The 19,939-nt window shown below is 39.0% G+C and overlaps 1 protein-coding gene across 3 annotated transcripts; it reads left to right on the top strand.

Moving 5' to 3' along the window:
• Positions 1-3,940: 3,940 nt before the first annotated feature.
• Positions 3,941-19,933, top strand: Not3 (CCR4-associated factor Not3). Of its 3 annotated transcripts, XM_089636027.1 has the most exons (11): positions 3,941-4,294; positions 4,696-4,928; positions 5,012-5,167; positions 5,254-5,433; positions 5,512-5,707; positions 5,798-5,901; positions 6,547-6,733; positions 7,387-7,497; positions 11,666-12,021; positions 17,919-18,128; positions 19,690-19,933. In XM_089636027.1, the coding sequence occupies exons 1-11, from the start codon at positions 4,270-4,272 to the stop codon at positions 19,786-19,788; spliced, it is 1,857 nt and encodes a 618-aa protein (XP_089492153.1). In that variant the 5' UTR covers positions 3,941-4,269; the 3' UTR covers positions 19,789-19,933. The 3 variants fall into 3 exon arrangements, with proteins under 3 accessions (XP_089492153.1, XP_089492152.1, XP_089492154.1); XM_089636026.1 differs by having other exon boundaries at positions 5,254-5,707; XM_089636028.1 differs by lacking the exon at positions 7,387-7,497 and having other exon boundaries at positions 5,254-5,707.
• Positions 19,934-19,939: the final 6 nt, after the last annotated feature.

The raw sequence follows: 19,939 nt of genomic DNA, 5'->3' as shown, positions 1-19,939 counted from the left end.
TGTATAAGGATATCAATCCCTATCGATGACAAACAAGCTACAATAATACATTTATGTAGGTAAGCTTCAAATGAGATCACATTAAAAGGTCTCCGAGATTGAAAACAAATGATCATCTTTAAATGGAAAAAAATATTTTGTAATGGTGTATTCCAACCTAATCTATTATACCTATGGTATATTTCATAAAATCTTTGAAATAGATCAGTGAGACCAGGATTTTTGTGCCGTAGAACGCCCGATATAAATAGATACCTTATGTTGAATTAACTTCAACTTTCTATTATTCTTTATATTTGTTCTATTATGTACAGAACCGAATCGACCATAGAATATACCTTTTCAGACGTGGCAATTTTAGTTGATCAACTCTCTGTTGAATGACACTTGGAAGCTAATCGACAAGTGTGAACACCCTTTTAACATAGTTGATCAAGTTTTTAGCTGAGCGACTAAAGTTGAAAGCCCGTCTACTTTTGCTGTTCAAGTGTGAGTCATGGTTCGAGTTGTACACCAAATCGACACTTGTGAACCTATATTTCAACTCGCTTGCGATTTTTAATTCCTTGCGTCCTTGGCGAAAGAAGACGTTTCTGTTATGATTTAAGATTTTCAGGGCTAAAAGTATTATAATGATATATTTTTGGGGTATTATGGCGTGTTGTGTTTCCTCCTTCTTTAGATAACGTTTCGGACAGCATTACAGTATCCATCAGCACACATCTGACCTGATGCGCTGGCTAAAGAAAGAGGTAGCGTAGCACGGCATAATCACAATAAGACGTTTCTATTCAAGAACATGGCATATTCGTGAAAAAATGTTTGTAGTGGTCGGATGACATAATGTTCAGGTTTATTGATCTGTCTTTGCGATCAAAAACCTGAAATTTTAAAAATAAAAATGTGAATAATCTAATATTATTTTTGAAACGCCATCTTGATTATCAATATCGGTTAGAGTTAAACTGAAACGCCTGAAGGATATCTTGTTCAATTTTTGTCATTCAATAAAAGTTGTTCAATTAAAACCGCACCGTCTGATACCGCCAGTTGAGTCGCGCGCGACAGTTGAATTTAGAAACTGACATGACTTCTCGCAGCAAGTTGTGCTGTCTCGTTAGTTGTGCTCCAAAAAATTGATAATTTTTACTACATTTTTAAGAGATAACGTCCCAATCTCTGATTGACTGGTTCTATTCAAGAAAACTTCATGAGACATATAGTCTTTTTAACAAAATTTCATTAGACGAAGGTTAAGTTTAACAAAGCATATTATAGACTCGTACTCTTTCATAACAATATTTCAATAGACGAGGGGCAATTTAAAAAAAAAATAATCTAGCGACTGATGGTCTTTTTAACAAAGTTTCATTAGACGGAGGGTAATTTTAACAAAGAATCTAGAGAATCTTAACAACTCTTTAAATAACCTTAAAATTTTTTGGTATATCTAACTTAAAAACGTTATCTTATCATTAAAAAAATAAATTATACTGTAAATGGATAAATAAATAATCTGTCGAAAAATAAAGAATTTTTTTTAAATTTAAAATTTCATAAAACAGAGGGTCATTTTAAAAAAAGCATCATGAGACAAAGGGTCATTTTAACAAAACATCATGAGACAAGGAGCCATTTTAACCAACTATCATGAGATAGAGGGTCATTTTAACAAAGTGTCATAAAACAGAGGGCCGCTTTAACAAAATGTCATGAGGAGATAGAGGGTCATTTTAACAAAGCATCAAGAGACTTGTTGCTATATTATTATATAAGATAATTATTTTATTTTCAATATGAAACAAACGGGGCTTATCACACACATATTTTGCATCTATTCCTACAATTTCCATTTAACAATTTCCACTGTGACATATGACGCTATTGATAAATGTTTGTTTTTGGGAAATGATTCCTTTACAGTTACCTAATCATAAATAAACCACTCACTAGATTGATATCTTCGGGCATAAATAGGCTTTTTGCGCTTTTTGTATGCAACAAATTAGTCTTTGGGGATCTGGTTAGAGGCACAAAATAAAAGAGGTCGATAAGGTCACAGAGTTTTATTGAGTCAGGTAGCCGTGATGAGAGTTGACTTATGACTGATGATGTACACTCCGGATGCAGGCGGTGATGAGCTGGTCAAGCGCGGGTCAGTGAGTCGACGCCGCTGCTGGTGACCGGACTCGTTGACGGTCAGGCACTGGCGAAGAACGTGGGTCTTCAGGTACTCCAGTTCTGACAGGAAAGCCGAAGGTGCGGTGGATCTTGTAGGCGGTTGAGAGGGAGGTGCGTAGACCAGGGAGGACGCCGCGTGGTCTAGGTGCATGCTGGTCCGGTGTAGCGCTGGCCAGGGAAGGTGGCCGGGGCCAAGGCGCTATGATGATATCCCGATGGAGTCGATGGTTGGACCGAGCAGAGCCGGGAATATTGTCCTAACGCGCGGGAAGAGGAGCGGTGCGCGGGTTATCACTCGCGAGACTTGCAAATTGTTGACGGCTGATTGATGACTGACTGTGACTGACTGACTGCTCGCTGCTTCGGGCTTATTTATACAGAACGGCCGACGGCAACAGTAGGTAGGCGAGATCACAAGTAAAACGGAGACACTCGCTCAGTCTGGGTCCTACTGGAACTTTCTTTGGCGCTGCTATTACGCATAGGCGATAGGGTAGAACCTTCTAGTGAGTTTGCGTAATGTGCCAGACCAACTGTCGTATTGTCGTAGGTAGCTCTAGACGTCGCGAGTAGGTAGTCACTCGCAAGTAGATAGGTAGGTCGAGTTGTTTACAATTAGCGAGACAATCAAGATAATCTCTAATCGCCACAAGTCCTAAAAAACCATAGATATGCCAATATATAGACAGTAAAAATCTCATTTGTAGAATATTTATTATACTATAACTATACACCAATGAAAAACTTTGAGATTCAAAGGAATAAACTTACAATGAAAATATGAAAGTTTATTCCTTTGACTTTCAGAGTTTTCCATATATAGTTAGGCAATCATATGACGTCACAATATTTCGGGTTCAATTTTCGATCGGAGTTATACCCCGAGAATAGTTTATTTATGTATACTCCCCAATGCCGTGAATGCACACAGTGGTGGGATTTGGCACTCACCAGTGATGAAGGTCTGAGTGGCAGAGGACAGGCTGGCCAGCTGTTGCACCTTGCTGGGCGTATGAGGTGCAGGGGCCGGGGGACCTTTGAGAGGCGTGTGCCCCCGAGGCTGGTGCCCCCGCTGCTGCTGCCCGAGGTGCTGACGGCTCTCACTGCGGTTGGTTTCACGGGCTGCAGAATTTAAGATATTATTTTTTTGCTGATCGAGAAAGCGAGACATGTTGTCATTTCGCTGATCAAGCCAAGGATGCATCAATCATCATAATATCGTTAAACAAGTCGCACTAATCTGTACTCAAATTAAGTTTGAAGAGAGTAACCGGCTGTCCGATTATGGTAAGCGGAAAACCCTTATATATAAAAAATGACAATTTTTTCATTCACAAATTACTCTTGATGACTCAACCTTTTATTGTTTCCACATACTTCTGATAATAAACGATGGATAAAATAATGCCGTTTGCCACATATAAAGTTACAAAAAAAAAAAAATATATATATATATTGTTCTTGCAGTTAATTTTTAGTGTCCGGGTTCTTACCCAGTTAGATAAATAAAAGTAAGTAGGTACCCATAAATATATGAAATTGTTTACGTAAACCACATAAAATTATGAATTATGTATCGAAATCAACACGAAAACCTTTGAATTAAGCATTATATTGCGTTTTTACAAATAAATGGTGTTAATTATGATTAAAAAATCCATTTTACTCAATTTTGTATGAATTGTCAAATTCAAAATAGTTGGCGCGCATTGAATAAATAAACATGATTTTGATGCGCCTGCGCATTTGTTCAAGCATACGCGACCAGCTCTCAAATAACTTTTGTGGTTAAATGCTAAATAGGCTCTATAAGCTTTATATTTCGTTGAGAATTATTTAATTTTCAAGAAAAAAAGTATCTGATAAGGTTGTCAACCATAAGTCAATACGTCTCTGTTATATTTCAGATACTATTTGAATGTATCTGGTTATTGAATATAAGCGGCTTTCGGTAGCCATCTTGAATAGGAACAAAGCTTCAGATGTGTAGTTTATCTGTTTATCAATATAAAATTGTGCATTTTTTACTGTAAAAATATTGTATGATCGGGATATGTGCGAATCATCTCTCCACATGTGTACATAGCCATGGCTGCGACGAGGAAATTGCAAGGTGAGACATCTGATGTCGCTGTCAGGTTAAGGTTTGCCCTATATTTGTGGCTATCGAACCTCGTTTAAAATCCTATTTTACCCCTTCAACGCTGTCTATTCATTCCATCCTTCCGATATTTTCGGTTTATATTTTCAAAGAGGCTATTCCTATTCAGTTTAATACAGAATATTCCGGTTCGGACTACGCTGTCAGTGACAGTGTGATCTTGTCAAAAGTCCGGGTGAAATATATCAGATTGTTAAATTTTTTAAAATAAAGCCTCTTATTGCTGAACAGAAGGTTTCTATAGTGCTGTAATATTTATAGCTGACAGTCAAAATTCCCACAAGTGTCACCGCTTGTATTATAATTTAAGGCTACGAAATTGTTGTTTTTATAAAAGGTTATTGTTTCTTCAGGTGAAATAGATCGCTGCCTAAAGAAAGTGACGGAAGGGGTCGAGACGTTTGAAGACATCTGGCAGAAAGTTCACAATGCCACCAACAGTAACCAGAAGGAGAAATACGAGGCGGATCTCAAGAAAGAGATTAAGAAACTGCAGAGGTTACGCGACCAAATTAAGTCGTGGATTGCCTCTGGGGAGATTAAAGACAAGAGCACCCTCTTCGACTACAGGAAGCTCATAGAAACGGTGAGTGTTCTCGCTTCTGTCTGTTTGCAGATTATCTGTTCTGTTCTGGTCCATGATATCTGACTCTCTGGTTCTGTTTGTAGCAAATGGAGCGCTTCAAGGTGGTGGAGAGAGAAACCAAGACCAAGGCGTACAGCAAGGAGGGGCTGGGCGCGGCGCAGAAGCTGGACCCGGCGCAGAAGGAGCGCGAAGAGATCTCCTTCTGGCTCATCACTTCCATCGACGCTCTGAACCTACAGGTCAGTCAACTCTCCCGCTTCTATATTCTACATTATATCCACCACCATCTTATCGCCACCTTCACTAACTGCTTATCTCTTTACAGCTGGATCAATTTGAATCGGAAATAGAATCTATACTGGTTAGTAAAAAGAAGAAATTAGATAAGGACAAACAAGACCGAATGGAAGAACTGAAGAATAAGGTTGAGAAGCACCGGTTTCATATAAAGAAGTTGGAAACATTACTACGGATGCTCGACAACATGTCCGTAGAGGTTGACAAAGTAAGGCACATCTCCTTTCCCGTAGCATTACATAGTCTCCCGTCGGGCGCCCAATCATACCATCCTGTTACTTCGCAGATCAGGCGGATAAAGGACGACGTGGAGTACTATGTAGAGTCGTCTCAGGATCCCGACTTCAACGACAATGACTACATATACGACGACATCATCGGCATAGACGAGATAGAACTCTCTGGAGCTGGGCTACCTTCGTCAGCCACTACGGATAGCAACAACAGTGATTCACGAGGATCTCCGACCAGCGTGACTTCGGGTTAGTGTCCTGTCCTACAGCTGCTTACTACTACTGAAATACTATCCATACCTCGACAGCTATACTCATGTCTCTTCATGTTTCTTTCAGGCACCAGTCCTCCCGCCTCGCCCGGGGTCAGCCTGCTCAACCACTCTACAGACTCCGTTGATCTCATGGAGAAGAAGAAGAAGATGGAAGAGATTCTCACCAAGGTATGTGTCTTTCTCTGTTAGCGAGCATTAAACTAAAGTCCCGCTATCGCTATTGCAAGCCCAATGTTGGCTGGGGAATAGATGTGGGTTCAATTCACAACAATTTCTTGTTATTATGTCGTAAATTGACATAGCTATAAAATAAATACTTAAAACTCCCTTATGTAAAGTACCAGATAGCCCACTCTAAGGTTAATGAACTTTGCATAAATAACTGTATAAATGGTGTGACATTGGCAGATTAACAATTTATATTCATTGTAAAAATAAAGCTCTGTCAAATCATCTAGGAATTGTTACACATAATACACGCCATCAATTTTATTCCTTTCTTATTTCTTTTTTTTAAAGTTTTGTATGTTTGTGTAGATAAATATGTAATAGATTTTAGAATTGAAAGCATTCAAAAGTACCGTTCTTACGGGGCGAATGTGATGTTAAAATTTTTTGAAAATAATACGATTTTCCATTCACCATAATCGGGAAGCCGGGCGCTCTCTTCAAACTTAATTTGAATACAGATTAGTGCAATTAGACTTGTTTACCGATATATGAAATTATGATGATTGATGCATCCTTGGCTTGATCAGCGGAATGACATGTCTCGCTTTCTCAAGCAGAAAAATAATGTCTTTCATTCTGCAGCCCGTGAAACCAACTGCGGTGAGAGCGGTCAGCACCTCATCCAGCAGCAGCGGGGGCACCAGCCTCGGGGGGCACACGCCTCCCAAAGGCCCCCCTGCACCTGCCCCCCACACGCCCGCCCCCCATACGCCCAGCAAGGCGCAACAGCTGGCCAGCCTGTCCCCTGCCACGCAGGCCTTCATCACAGGTGAGTGCCAAATCTCACCACTGTGTGCATTCACGGTAAAGGAATCATTTCCAAAAACAAAAATTTATCAATAGCATCATACAAATTGGTACGAATAGAAATATGTACGACCCAAAATTCCAATTGTAACTTTGTATGTGGCAAACGGCATTCTTGTATCCATTGTTTATTATCAGAAGTCTGTGGAAACAACAGAAGGTTGAGTCATTAAGAGTAATTTGTGACGAAGCAGCAGCTTATAGGTAATTGTTTCTGTTCTTGTAAGATGCAAAATATTTGTGTGATAAGCCCTGTTTGTTTCATATTGAAAATAAAATAATTAACTCATATAATTATATAGCAATTTGTCAAGACCTGAATATTATTTCCCGTTAATTGATTTTCATAAGCGTTTTCCATTTGTTGTAAATTTTACATGGAGTGACCCAATGAATTTACATGATTATTGTTTTTCATTGCAATATGCCTGAATATAGCATATATACATATTCCTTTTGCGGTCGCTGTGTTAAAATTATTGTACTGTTTTTGCGAATGCCTCATTTGCGGTGAATGCAGTTCAGCATGGAATCATGAGATCATCCATCATATATACCTGTATTAACACACTAACCTGTCATACTGTAATAACACTGTGTATGTGGTGGTACCAGCTACCACTCATGTACTCCCCCCGCCAGTAGGTGTGGGCTGCCCCGCGCCCCCTGTCCACGCCCCCGCCCTCCCCGCAGCCGCTACTAACCCCGCACCGACGCCACATAACAGTGAGTCTAACATCCAAACAAACAAACAACCATCCTGCAAGCCAAATAAACTATCAACTAACCCACCAATCAATCCCACTCTCCCTCTGTGACCTGTCCACAGTGAAGAATTTAGTAAAACAATGAACACAACATAATATAACATCCCTAAGGCTGCATATAAACGGGACAAAATGCATGAACCGAAACACGAATTATGGGAAAGGAACGAAGCAACTGCACACAGTGCGAAACGCCACTTGCCGTTGCTTCGTTCCTTTTTTCCTTAATTCGTGGTTCGGCTTGCGCAAATGTTGTCCTGTTTATACGCATCCTAGTAATAGAACAACTTTCTTAATGCTTTGTTAAAATGACCCTCTGTCTCCTCATGACATTTTGTTAAAGTGGCCCTCTATTTTATGATACTTTGTTAAAATGACTCTCTACCTCATGATGTTTTCTTAAAATGACCCCCTGTCTCATGATGTTTTGTTAAAATGACCCTCTATCTCCTGATGTTCTGTTAAAATGACCCTCTATCTCATGATGTTTTGTTAAAATGACCCTCTGTCTCATGATGTTTTATTAAAATGATTATTTGTTAAAAAGACAACCAGTCTCATGGTGCTTTGTTAAAATGACCCTCTGTTCTATGAAATTTTAATTCTTTTTTCTTTCTTTATTGTTTGACAGATTATTTAATTATCTATTTACTGTACAATATAGATATTTTTTTAACGATAAGATAACGATTTTAAGATAGGTTTAATAGTTGTTAAAATTACCCTCGGTCTAATGAAACTTAGTTAAAAAGTCTACCAGTCTCTAGATGCTTTGTTAAAATTACCCTCGGTCTAATGAAACTTTGTTAAAAAGACTCAGTCTCTAGATACCTTGTTAAAATTACCCTCGGTCTAATGAAACTTTGTTAAAAAGACTATCAGTCTCTAGATGCTTTGTTAAAATTACCCTCGGTCTAATGAAACTTTGTTAAAAAGACTATCAGTCTCTAGATGCTTTGTTAAAATTACCCTCGGTCTAATGAAACTTTGTTAAAAAGACTATCAGTCTCTAGATGCTTTGTTAAAATTACCCTCGGTCTAATGAAACTTTGTTAAAAAGACTATCAGTCTCTAGATGCTTTGTTAAAATTACCCTCGGTCTAATGAAACTTTGTTAAAAAGACTATCAGTCTCTAGATGCTTTGTTAAAATTACCCTCGGTCTAATGAAACTTTGTTAAAAAGACTATCAGTCTCTAGATGCTTTGTTAAAATTACCCTCGGTCTAATGAAACTTTGTTAAAAAGACTATCAGTCTCTAGATGCTTTGTTAAAATTACCCTCGGTCTAATGAAACTTTGTTAAAAAGACTATCAGTCTCTAGATGCTTTGTTAAAATTACCCTCGGTCTAATGAAACTTTGTTACAAAGACTACCAGTCTCATGAAGTTTTCTTGAATAGAACCAGTTATCAGGGATTGAGACATTATCTACTGTGAAATATGTAGTAAAATGAATGAGAATAAAACCGCTAATGTGAAATGCCGTATTGAAAAGGTTTTCTGCCTCATTAAACAAACTATCATTCTCAACTTTGTAAAACCGTCTGCCTCATGAAGCCGTGATTGTGACTTATGAAACTTTTTTGAAAACACTAACTGCCTCTTTTATCAACTTACCAACTACTTAACTTGCACTAATTACAACTTTCCATAAAATGAGGTGACTGATCAACACCTTTTTTATAAATAAGTTTGTGTCTGTAAGATTTTATGTCTCTATCGAAATATATTAAAAACAATGTAAATGTGTTTGGGGAGTTGGAAAACAAAAATGATAGACCAGCCAATCAGGAAAGGGGAACTTATTAATAAATTAACCCAACAGTGTACAAGCAACTTGCATTGTAATGATCACTATTGTCCTTGAAAATAAAATTTGCTCACGAATTACTAGTCCTTTCAACAATGCCGCTCAAATTGCTGGCTGCGTAAAAAAACTTTACTACTAATCCAAAAGCGGATAAACAAAAGTTCGCGATCGTTTCCAATATTTTGTTACACTATTTAGTTGACACTTACAATGTGTTATAATTTACCCACGGCTGCAACCGTTACGGAATTTTACTTTTCTGTGGAAGGTCTTGTTATTTTAATGTTCACTCGTCGGTGGTCAGTGTCCGAATCATAATGATGTCATCGACACCATAAATTTAATATTGCACACCTAATATTTATTACAAAATCAGACTTTGTTTAATTAAATGTAGAAATGGGACATGGTAAAAATACACTACCTTTTGATCAAAATCATTAACTAGAAATATATACAGGTTCGACAGTTGTAGTAAACTGAATAAATAAAGCAAATTAATAAATTTGCCTAGTAAAAAAATCTACCCGTAAAAAATACATCTATTTTTATTAATATTAATATATTTATACTTTTTTTGGTTGGACCGGGGATTTAACCTTCCTCCCTAGGGACTGGAGACAACTGCGCTAACAACTAAGCCAAAACCCAATTGGGTAGGGCCGGCATTTATTTAGTATATTAACTGCAGTGACGTCATGCAATTTCAGAGAAATGCATGTATTTCCGCATGATTGCCACCAAAAGTTATGTAGAATGCTTTGTCATCGACAACGAGTCTATCTGTCGAGTTTCAGGTCTATCAGATGTCGGGAAGTGGGTTAATTTCCACTTTATTCATACATTCATTCAAAAAAACAAAGGTGAAATCCAAGTAAATATTATTTTAAAAATATATAACTTTCCAATATTTTATTATGAATGAAATCATCATAGAATATTGATAAAAAAGTGTAACAATTGGTGAAAATGTCCAATTATACATATTTGAAATTCAACTCTTTAAAATTAATTAATATCAATTCAGAATAGATATGGTTCAAACCGGTTTGAACTAATAAACTAAGCGCAAGTATGACATAATTTGAAATTTTCACGGCCAAAATTGTATTGATTTATTTTTGGGGTATTATGCCATTGCGCTACCTCATTCTATAGGCACATCTGCCCTGATGATGGACACGGTAGTGCTGTCCGAAACGTAAGCAGAACCGTTTGCATCATTGGAATTGCTCACTCTTACCTTTTTAAATTCTTGCTATCCATATTTTTCATCCACAAATTATACATTTGCGTATGTTACAGTTAATTCAATATTAATTAATGAGAGTGTCATCAATGTTTTTCTAGTATTACCCGTTTCAAGCTGGTTTAAACTCAATATTTGATTACTTTGGATTAAAACTGTAAAATGCGAATTTAAATCAATTATTATTTTTATTTAAAAATATTTGTGAATAATGATTATGATGGTGATAAGGCACACGGTAGGGAATTATTGGGGTAGCCTCAGTCTGGAGAAACTGGAAATTTTCAGAAAATTTGAAAGACTAATGTTTGGAATTTTTAAGTATTTTTTTTTTGTAACTTTTTGTTTCAATTTTTCCAACAATGATAATTAGTCGTTTTAGCAATTTCTTTAGATCCAACGTTAAAAAATATTTTTTCAGATGGCCAAATAGAATATTGATAGCAATAATAATATACTCCAGAACCATTATTAAAATATCAGGAAATTTTAAAATCTGTTTCCTTTGTCCACCGTGATTATAGAAATTAGTTTAAAATAAATTTACCCAAAACCATGTTGAAAAAGCAACAACTTGCTTACGGAATAATATGTGGCTACTATTTTTGTAGAATGAGATCACTTACTTGAGAAAGTGTTATAGCAACACTGGCCGGGTGATGACAGTTGCCACTGTTCAGCTGTTCGTTCAACAGGGAATTTAGTTTAGTGCAAAGGAAGTAAATTGGCTCTGGGCCAAGTCATTCAGTCAACAAGTCTTGTTGGATTCGCTCCAAATACACACAAGCGGGCAGACAAAGCCACAACTGTCACTGAATATATTTGTTTAACATATTCTAGCAAAAACTAAGTTTTCCATTCAAATCAATTGTTCCACTGATAACACAATAACACAGGATGGTGGCCTAGCGGCTAGCGTGCCTGTAGAGAGATGCTAGCAACATGGCCCACGGTAAAATTCCAATAAGCAAGGTGTTGTGTCTTGTATCGTATGTTGGTTGCCAATAATGGTGAGTGGTGCCAAGTGGACTGTGTTGTTGTATAACACTGTGTTATTGTGTGTGCAGATGTAGTGGAGAACGGTCCCGTGGCAGTCCGGCAGGACATGAGTCCGCCGCCGCTGCGAGCCATCGCGGCGCAGGCCGTGCAGCGAGCGGGCCTCGCGCGCACGGCCTCGCCTCCTCCACCCTCCCCGCCGCCCCCGCGTGCGCCCTCCGCCCCCGCGCCCCCGCCCTCCAGCGCGCACATCCCTCCACTGCTGGGCGTCACCCCGCTGGGCTCCGTCCCGCTACTGCCCGAGCACTGTGTACAGTTCCAGCTGATGGAGGCGGCATTCTTTCACTTGCCGCATCCCTCGGACTCGGAACGAATGCGCAACTACCTCCCCCGCAACATCTGCCAGACCCCGCTGTATTACAATCAGGTAGGCACTGTTTCTATTTAAAAAGCTGGAACACTGAGGGCATTCTCAAGGAGATAGTCCAAAGTGCTCCTAAACTGCCCAATATGGAATGAAAGTCGCTGAGAGAGCTCATATGACTATTAACAGTATACTGTCATATCAGAATACACACCTACAGCTGTAGTAGTCATGTGAGGAGGATGAAAAATTAATTCACCTTTGATGCAAATGTCCCTCTTTGACGAGAAGAAGGTTCAGATACCCGGGAAGACAGTTGTGGAAGCAGGAGACAGCCGAAACTCCACGATAACCCCGGTGAACATCATTAAAGGGAAGGGACTGGGCTAATCTCAAGAGAATAAAGTGAAATTCTAATTGTATGTGGTCAAGTTAATTTAAATTAATTGCATTTCAATAGTCTTAATATATATGTATTAAGAATGCATGGCCTCTACGCAAGGGGACGACAGACCACGGCTTCAGTTTCACCTCCACTCCGCAGCCTCGTTAGAAGAGCACAATACACAAACTCAAATGGCGCGATCGCAATGCATATTTGTGTGCTCTAACTAGTGCTGTATCAAAATATAACTAGCCATTGGAAATAATATCTAGATGTTGTCAGCGTCCAACGCTATTAACAAAAAAGTGTTGAATTTATTTGATAATATAAGTAGGAATATTCAACACAATGTCGCCGTCATATTACGTATTGCTTAGCGTTTATGAAAATGTTGGCATTCTGTTTATCAATATTTGGCTCTTTTTACTAGAAAGTCTGCTGACCTCCGACCTGTACCATCAAAGTATAACATCTGTTTGCACATTAACAGATGTAATTATTTTACTTGTGGGCTTTCATTTAAGTACTACATTTCTATCTACACCATATACAATTTTACAACGATGAGGTGCTTTATTGCAACAAACAATCTTGTATGAAATTTGCACTACTTTTTTTCCTGGAACTTGTAGGCCAAAGCGACAATTTTTAGCTTCTGTCATTTCCATCATCAGTGAAGTTTTTAAATAATCATTTAACTATAAAAAAAGAAAGACAATGCACCATGTTGTTCATTAACTCATCAGATTAATGCAAAGTTATGGCTATAGAATGTTGGCCCTGTTGAAGGGGCATTAGATATGTTTTGCGATGAACTGAAGAAGTACAACCATTAGGTATGCCAATTACTTCAATGGCGTCAATAACAAGATTGGTAAAACTGGGATGAAGGGACATTGGATATGTTTGAGATGATTCGAAGAAGTACAACCACGAGGTTTACTAATTGCTTCAATGGCTCTCTTGTGGGGCCTTCAGGGAACCAAGGGGGATTGGAGAGGAGAGATGAGACATGGGAAGACATATTGTGGAACCAGAAGACATATCCAATAACAACCCTGGTGAACTTTATAGAAGGGGCCGGGTGACTGTTAAAGAAATGAGGTAAAATGGGAGATAGCACGATGGGCTCGCGGGAACTATATGTAAACCGTCTCTGTTCTGTAAATAAATGGCGTCAATAAAAAGATTGGTAAAACTGGGATGAACAGGCATTGGATATGTTTGAGATGAACTGAAGAAGTACAACCAAAAGTATACCAATTGCTTCAATGGCGTCAATAACAAGATTGGTAAAGATGAGACGAAGGGATATTGGATATGATTGAGATGATTCAAAGAAGTACAACCACGAGGTATACCAATTGCTTTAATGGCATCGATAACAACATTGGTTAAACTGGGATGAAAGGGCATTGGATATGTTTGAGATGATTCGAAGAAGTACAACCACGAAGTATGCCAATTATTTCAATATCTGTCAGTAACAAGATTGGTAAAATTGGATATGATTGAGATGATTCGAAGATGTACGACCATAAGGTACACCAATTGTTTCAATGGCTGTCAATAACAAGATTGGTAAAACTGGGACGAAGGGGCATCGGATATGTTTGAGATGATCTGAAAAATTACAACCACAAGATATACATATAAATAAAGCTGGCATGAAAACAGTGAATCTTATTCAATCAAAAGACTTCAAGCTCTTGGGTATGTCGTTCTGGAGCAGGCTCGACCCAGAGCTACGGAACACTCTAATAATATATCACATGTAAATCATGGGGGTGTCGTGATAATAGCCCGACAAGGACTGTGGCTTACCAGGGTCGAAAATGGTACATTCAGTACATTTGAGTACATTGGCTGCCGTGTTTCTTCTGCGGGATCGTCATTTATACTATTAACACTGTACCGACCCGGTTCAAAAACGATATGTGTAGAATTTTTTAAGGAGTTTTTGTGTTTTTTGGAATGGGTCTTTCCGAAACTCTCATCATCACGGGTGATATAAATATTCACCTCGAGCGCGAGACATCACCCAACGCTATCAAATTCATCGACTTACTGGATAGTTTTGGACTCCGGCAATGGGTCAACGAACCAACTCATGATGCTGGTGGAATTATAGACATTTTTGTATCCATGTGTAATAGCCCACCACTGATCGCTAAAGTCTGTGATATAGGCTTATCAGATCATCGACTTGTCCGCACCGAAATTCATTTCAACCCGCCAAAAGTGTCATATAAAACAATAGAATCGAGGGAATGGCGTAAATTTAATTTCGAAAATTTCCTTGAAGATCTCAAAAATTCTTCTCTATGCAAAGAAAGCAACTGGGAAATTAAGACGACGACAGATCTCATCGAGGAGTATAACACCACTCTTTCAAATTTATTAATAAAATATGCTCCAACCACCTCGAAAACGTGAAAAAGAGTGCCGAAGCCAGAAAAGGCGAATGAGGAAACTAGAGAGGTCATACAGAAGAAACCCCAATGTTACTACACGAGATGAGTGGATAAATGCACAAAATGAGTACAGAAGCAGAATAAGTGCCAAAAGATCAGATTATTGGATCAATAAAATTGACTCTGAGCGGAAAAATCCACGACGTCTCTGGAACTCGGTCAAAACTATCATCGCTGGTAATCTGGTAATACTGTTCCAACTGCTACAGAAATTACACCGCAGGCTTTCTCTAAGTTTTTCTGTGAACAAATAGAAACCATACGCGCCTCCACATCTTCTGCCCCTCCGCCAAGATTTACAGCCAATTCCACAAGGATACTGTCATCTTTTGAACCTACAACGCTGGAAGAAGTAGGAAAGTTGATCCTTAGTTCGCCAAACAAACAATGTACTCTTGACCCTATCCCAACGTGGCTTCTCAAGAAATGTTGCAGCGTGTTATCCCCTTTCCTAGTTCACGTGTTTAATAAGTCCCTAAGCACAGGTGACTTCCCGGAGCCACTTAAGTCTGCTGTAGTTACTCCAATTATTAAAAAACCACAACTTAATGCTGACAACCTGGGTAATTATCGACCTGTATCAAATCTACCTTTCGTAGCTAAACTCCTAGAAAAAATTGTGGCTTCTCAAATAATCTCCCACTTAAATCTGAATAAATTAATCACCAATCGTCAATCTGCATATAGGAGGTTCCACTCAACAGAAACCGGATTACTTCGTGTCCTGTCAGATATAACCCTTGCCATAGAGTCAGGTAAGTTAGCACTTATTTCACTTTTGGATATGAGCGCTGCATTTGATACCATTGACCACGACTTTCTCATTAAGAGACTAGAAGTAACGTTTGGTTTACATTCTAACATCAAATATTGGCTAGAATCCTATCTATCCAATCGCTCGCAAGCAGTAAAGGTTGGAAATAAACAGTCCAACTTCACAAAACTCTCTTCAGGGGTACCCCAGGGATCCGTTTTGGGTCCACTTCTCTTCATTCTTTTTACAAATGACGTCGCAAAAATTATCGAGTCATTTGGTCTTTTATCTCACTGTTATGCTGACGATCAGCAAATATACTTTTACTGCTCACCAAATGAGATCGACGGCCTAAAAATTCGCACAGCTGAGTGTCTAGAAGCAATCAATCTCTGGATGTCCTCAAATAAACTTAAGCTAAATCCTTCAAAAACGGAGTTTCTCTGGGCAGCCACACATAGACGCCAACATTTAATAGAAAACTCACCAATCGCTATTTCCGGCAACGACGTAACTGCTAAAACAACCGTCAAACTTCTGGGAGTTTATCTGGATTCAGACCTTTCTTTAAAAAGTCAGGTAAATAAGACCGTTAGCACGGGGTTTTTCTACCTTAGACAACTTAAGTCAGTTCGTAGGAACCTTTCAACAGAGGCAACTAAATTACTTGTGAACTCATATATAGTATCACGTCTTGACTATTGCAACGGCATTTATGCAAATCTTCCTAAATGCGAAACTGATAAACTACAATCAGTGTTCAACGCCGCAGCAAGGCTTATCACCGGGGTACCCAAGTTTTCGCACATTTCGGAGCACCTCCGAAATCTTCACTGGCTGAAGTGTCCTGAAAGGATCCAGTACAAGCTATGCTGGATGGTGTTTAAAGCTATCAACGAAATGGCGCCACCGTATATTACTGAGCTATGCATTCCGGAAAATACTGGTCTAAGGCAGTCAAGTCTTAGATCAGCGAAATCATCTGCAATTGGAAGGTTGAAAGAGCCTAAGCGAAATCCGAACACTAAGTTTGGTGATCGTGCATTTGGAGTATCCGGCCCTAAGGCTTGGAATAAACTTCCTATGGAATTGAGATGTATAACCAGCCCAACAGAATTTAGATCCAAACTAAAAACTCACTTTTTCAGACACTCATTTCCATAAATCTGTCATTCTATCCAAATATATATATTTTTTTTCATTTTTTATACTGTAATTGTTACATTATCTAGCGATTCCGTTTATTCAATTTTTCTATTAACTTGCCTACCAATGGACAATGGACAATATCAGCGGGAACATAACAAGTCAATCGGTTTAATTGTTGGCAGATGAATCATCTAAATGCGTTTAAGATTGAAGATTGATTTTATTCACTAATTTCATTCATTTAACATATATATCCAGCTAACAATAAAACACCCTAATATAATGGAACTTCCTTCTTCTTCTGGCGTTAGTAAGATTAGATTGTTAATATTAATTTTAGTTGTAAGTTGCTAAATATGTAAATACTCGTATATATGTCGTTAAGATAGTAGTTATAGGCCTTAGTCGTAAGTCACTAGATATAAGTCTTAGAGATAAGTCAGTAGTTCTAGTATTAACTATTTAAGAAATATATTTGTACAGCGCCCTTGAGGTGATTTCTCACGAAAACGGCGCTATATAAATTAGCCAAATATTATTATTATTATTATACCAATTGTTTCAATAGTCGTTGATAACAAGATTGGTAAAACTGTGACGGTGGTGGATTTACCCAAACTAAACTAAATTTTTAGTTTTTGAGTGCAAATATTTAAATAATTTTTTGGACCTACCCAGTGGAATGCTTCTAGAAGCAAAACAATGAAGAAATGGTCTGACTGTGGCAGAGGACCAGCACAGGATGGAAAGGCCCAGGAATGGGGAAGAATGTCTGGGGACTGAAGCCAACAGAGAGCATTTGGTGAAGAGGCCAAATCTCATCCTTTTTATAGAGAAGATAAATATTGGATACCAAAGCCAAAAAATGCATAATACTTATTGTCCGTGACAATCTTAAATATCCAAGAAGATAAAATAATTTCCTCTTTGGGTTATCGACTTCTCCACACAGGAGGCCCTGAGGAAAATAATTTCCCCCAGGGCCTAGGTCATCTTTGGGGATGCTGTGTCTAAGCAGCGGTACCCATAACCACCTCCCAAATTGAAACAATCAAAACTAAACTTCAACTAATTCATTCTCAAGATGTATCAATTTTTTGAGAAATGGACGTATTCATTCTGTACATACTTACTTGAAAGTGTAGAAAGTGATATATACATTGGTCAAGTGTGAAGTTTCTATTTGTCCTTGTCCCAGGCGATGCTCCCCCACTCGGACACGGTGGACTTCTTCCAGCGCCTGTCCACGGAGACACTGTTCTTTGTGTTCTACTACATGGAGGGCACCAAGGCGCAGTACCTAGCCGCCAAGGCGCTCAAGAAGCAGAGCTGGAGGTTCCACACCAAGTACATGATGTGGTTCCAGCGCCACGAGGAGCCCAAGATCATCAACGAGGAGTACGAACAGGTAACACACGTACCTTATCTCTTTGATCACACTTAATAGAAACAAAGGGAGATATAGCATTTGTACTAGAATGTCTATTTCTTCAACTGTTAATACTTGGTGGAATTCCATCTGCAATCACGTCCATCTTCAGACTACTCTGAAGATTGACCTGATTGTCTGAAACCGACCGAACGGTCAGAGCAATAAAAGTGGAATAAAGTTTAAAAAATTGGTTTACTTTCAATGACTGTATATCACTTTTCAAGTGTTCTGATTTTTCATGTTAATAATACCTACATAAAGTTTCCAGTCCTGTTGAGTTTGTTACTCCTGTAGCCTCATGTCCGGGTCGAGCAGTAACAGTAATGTGTGTTACATTGCGTACCTACATAAAGTTTCCAGTCCTGTTGAGTTTGTTACTCCTGTAGCCTCATGTCCGGGTCGAGCGGTAACAGTAATGTGTGTTACATTGCGTACCTACATAAAGTTTCCAGTCCTGTTGAGTTTGTTACTCCTGTAGCCTCATGTCCGGGTCGAGCAGTAACAGTAATGTGTGTTACATTGCTTACCCACATAAAGTTTCCAGTCCTGTTGAGTTTGTTACTCCTGTAGCCTCATGTCCGGGTCGAGCAGTAACAGTAATGTGTGTTACATTGCGTACCTACATAAAGTTTCCAGTCCTGTTGAGTTTGTTACTCCTGTAGCCTCATGTCCGGGTCGAGCGGTAACAGTAATGTGTGTTACATTGCGTACCTACATAAAGTTTCCAGTCCTGTTGAGTTTGTTACTCCTGTAGCCTCATGTCCGGGTCGAGCAGTAACAGTAATGTGTGTTACATTGCTTACCCACATAAAGTTTCCAGTCCTGTTGAGTTTGTTACTCCTGTAGCCTCATGTCCGGGTCGAGCAGTAACAGTAATGTGTGTTACATTGCGTACCTACATAAAATTTCCAGTCCTGTTGAGTTTGTTACTCCTGTAGCCTCATGTCCGGGTCAAGCAGTAACAGTAATGTGTGTTACATTGCGTACCTACATAAAGTTTCCAGTCCTGTTGAGTTTGTTACTCCTGTAGCCTCATGTCCGGGTCGAGCAGTAACAGTAATGTGTGTTACATTGCTTACCCACATAAAGTTTCCAGTCCTGTTGAGTTTGTTACTCCTGTAGCCTCATGTCCGGGTCGAGCAGTAACAGTAATGTGTGTTACATTGCGTACCTACATAAAGTTTCCAGTCCTGTTGAGTTTGTTACTCCTGTAGCCTCATGTCCGGGTCGAGCGGTAACAGTAATGTGTGTTACATTGCGTACCTACATAAAGTTTCCAGTCCTGTTGAGTTTGTTACTCCTGTAGCCTCATGTCCGGGTCGAGCAGTAACAGTAATGTGTGTTACATTGCTTACCCACATAAAGTTTCCAGTCCTGTTGAGTTTGTTACTCCTGTAGCCTCATGTCCGGGTCGAGCAGTAACAGTAATGTGTGTTACATTGCGTACCTACATAAAGTTTCCAGTCCTGTTGAGTTTGTTACGCCTGTAGCCTCATGTCCGAGTCAAGCAGTAACAGTAATGTGTGTTACATTGCAGGGGACGTACATCTACTTCGACTACGAGAAGTGGGGCCAGCGCAAGAAGGAAGGCTTCACGTTCGAGTACAAGTACTTAGAGGACCGCGACCTCAACTGAGTGATATAGTGTCAGTGTGTGAACTGAGTCAAGTGGGAGCGGAAGGACAATACCGCGGCCCGCCAACCCAACAAACTGTCGATAGTTTTCACTTTTGTAAAAAGTTTATCGAGAAAGTGGTTATAAATAATAATTTAAAAAACAACATCTG

The sequence above is a fragment of the Hesperophylax consimilis genome, chromosome 10 (assembly GCF_061612785.1).
Source record: "Hesperophylax consimilis isolate HC1 chromosome 10, BYU_Hcon_1.0, whole genome shotgun sequence".
In the NCBI taxonomy this organism is placed as follows: Eukaryota; Metazoa; Arthropoda; class Insecta; order Trichoptera; family Limnephilidae; genus Hesperophylax; species Hesperophylax consimilis.
This window is presented reverse-complemented; position numbering and strand designations above follow the sequence as displayed.

Coding starts and splice junctions, on each gene's coding strand:
- Not3 (XM_089636026.1), top strand. CDS start 4,270: ATGGCTGCGACGAGGAAATTGCAAG. Junction 5,902..6,546: donor TGGAAGAGATTCTCACCAAG/GTATGTGTCTTT, acceptor TTCATTCTGCAG/CCCGTGAAACCAACTGCGGT. Junction 12,022..17,918: donor CCCCGCTGTATTACAATCAG/GTAGGCACTGTT, acceptor TCCTTGTCCCAG/GCGATGCTCCCCCACTCGGA.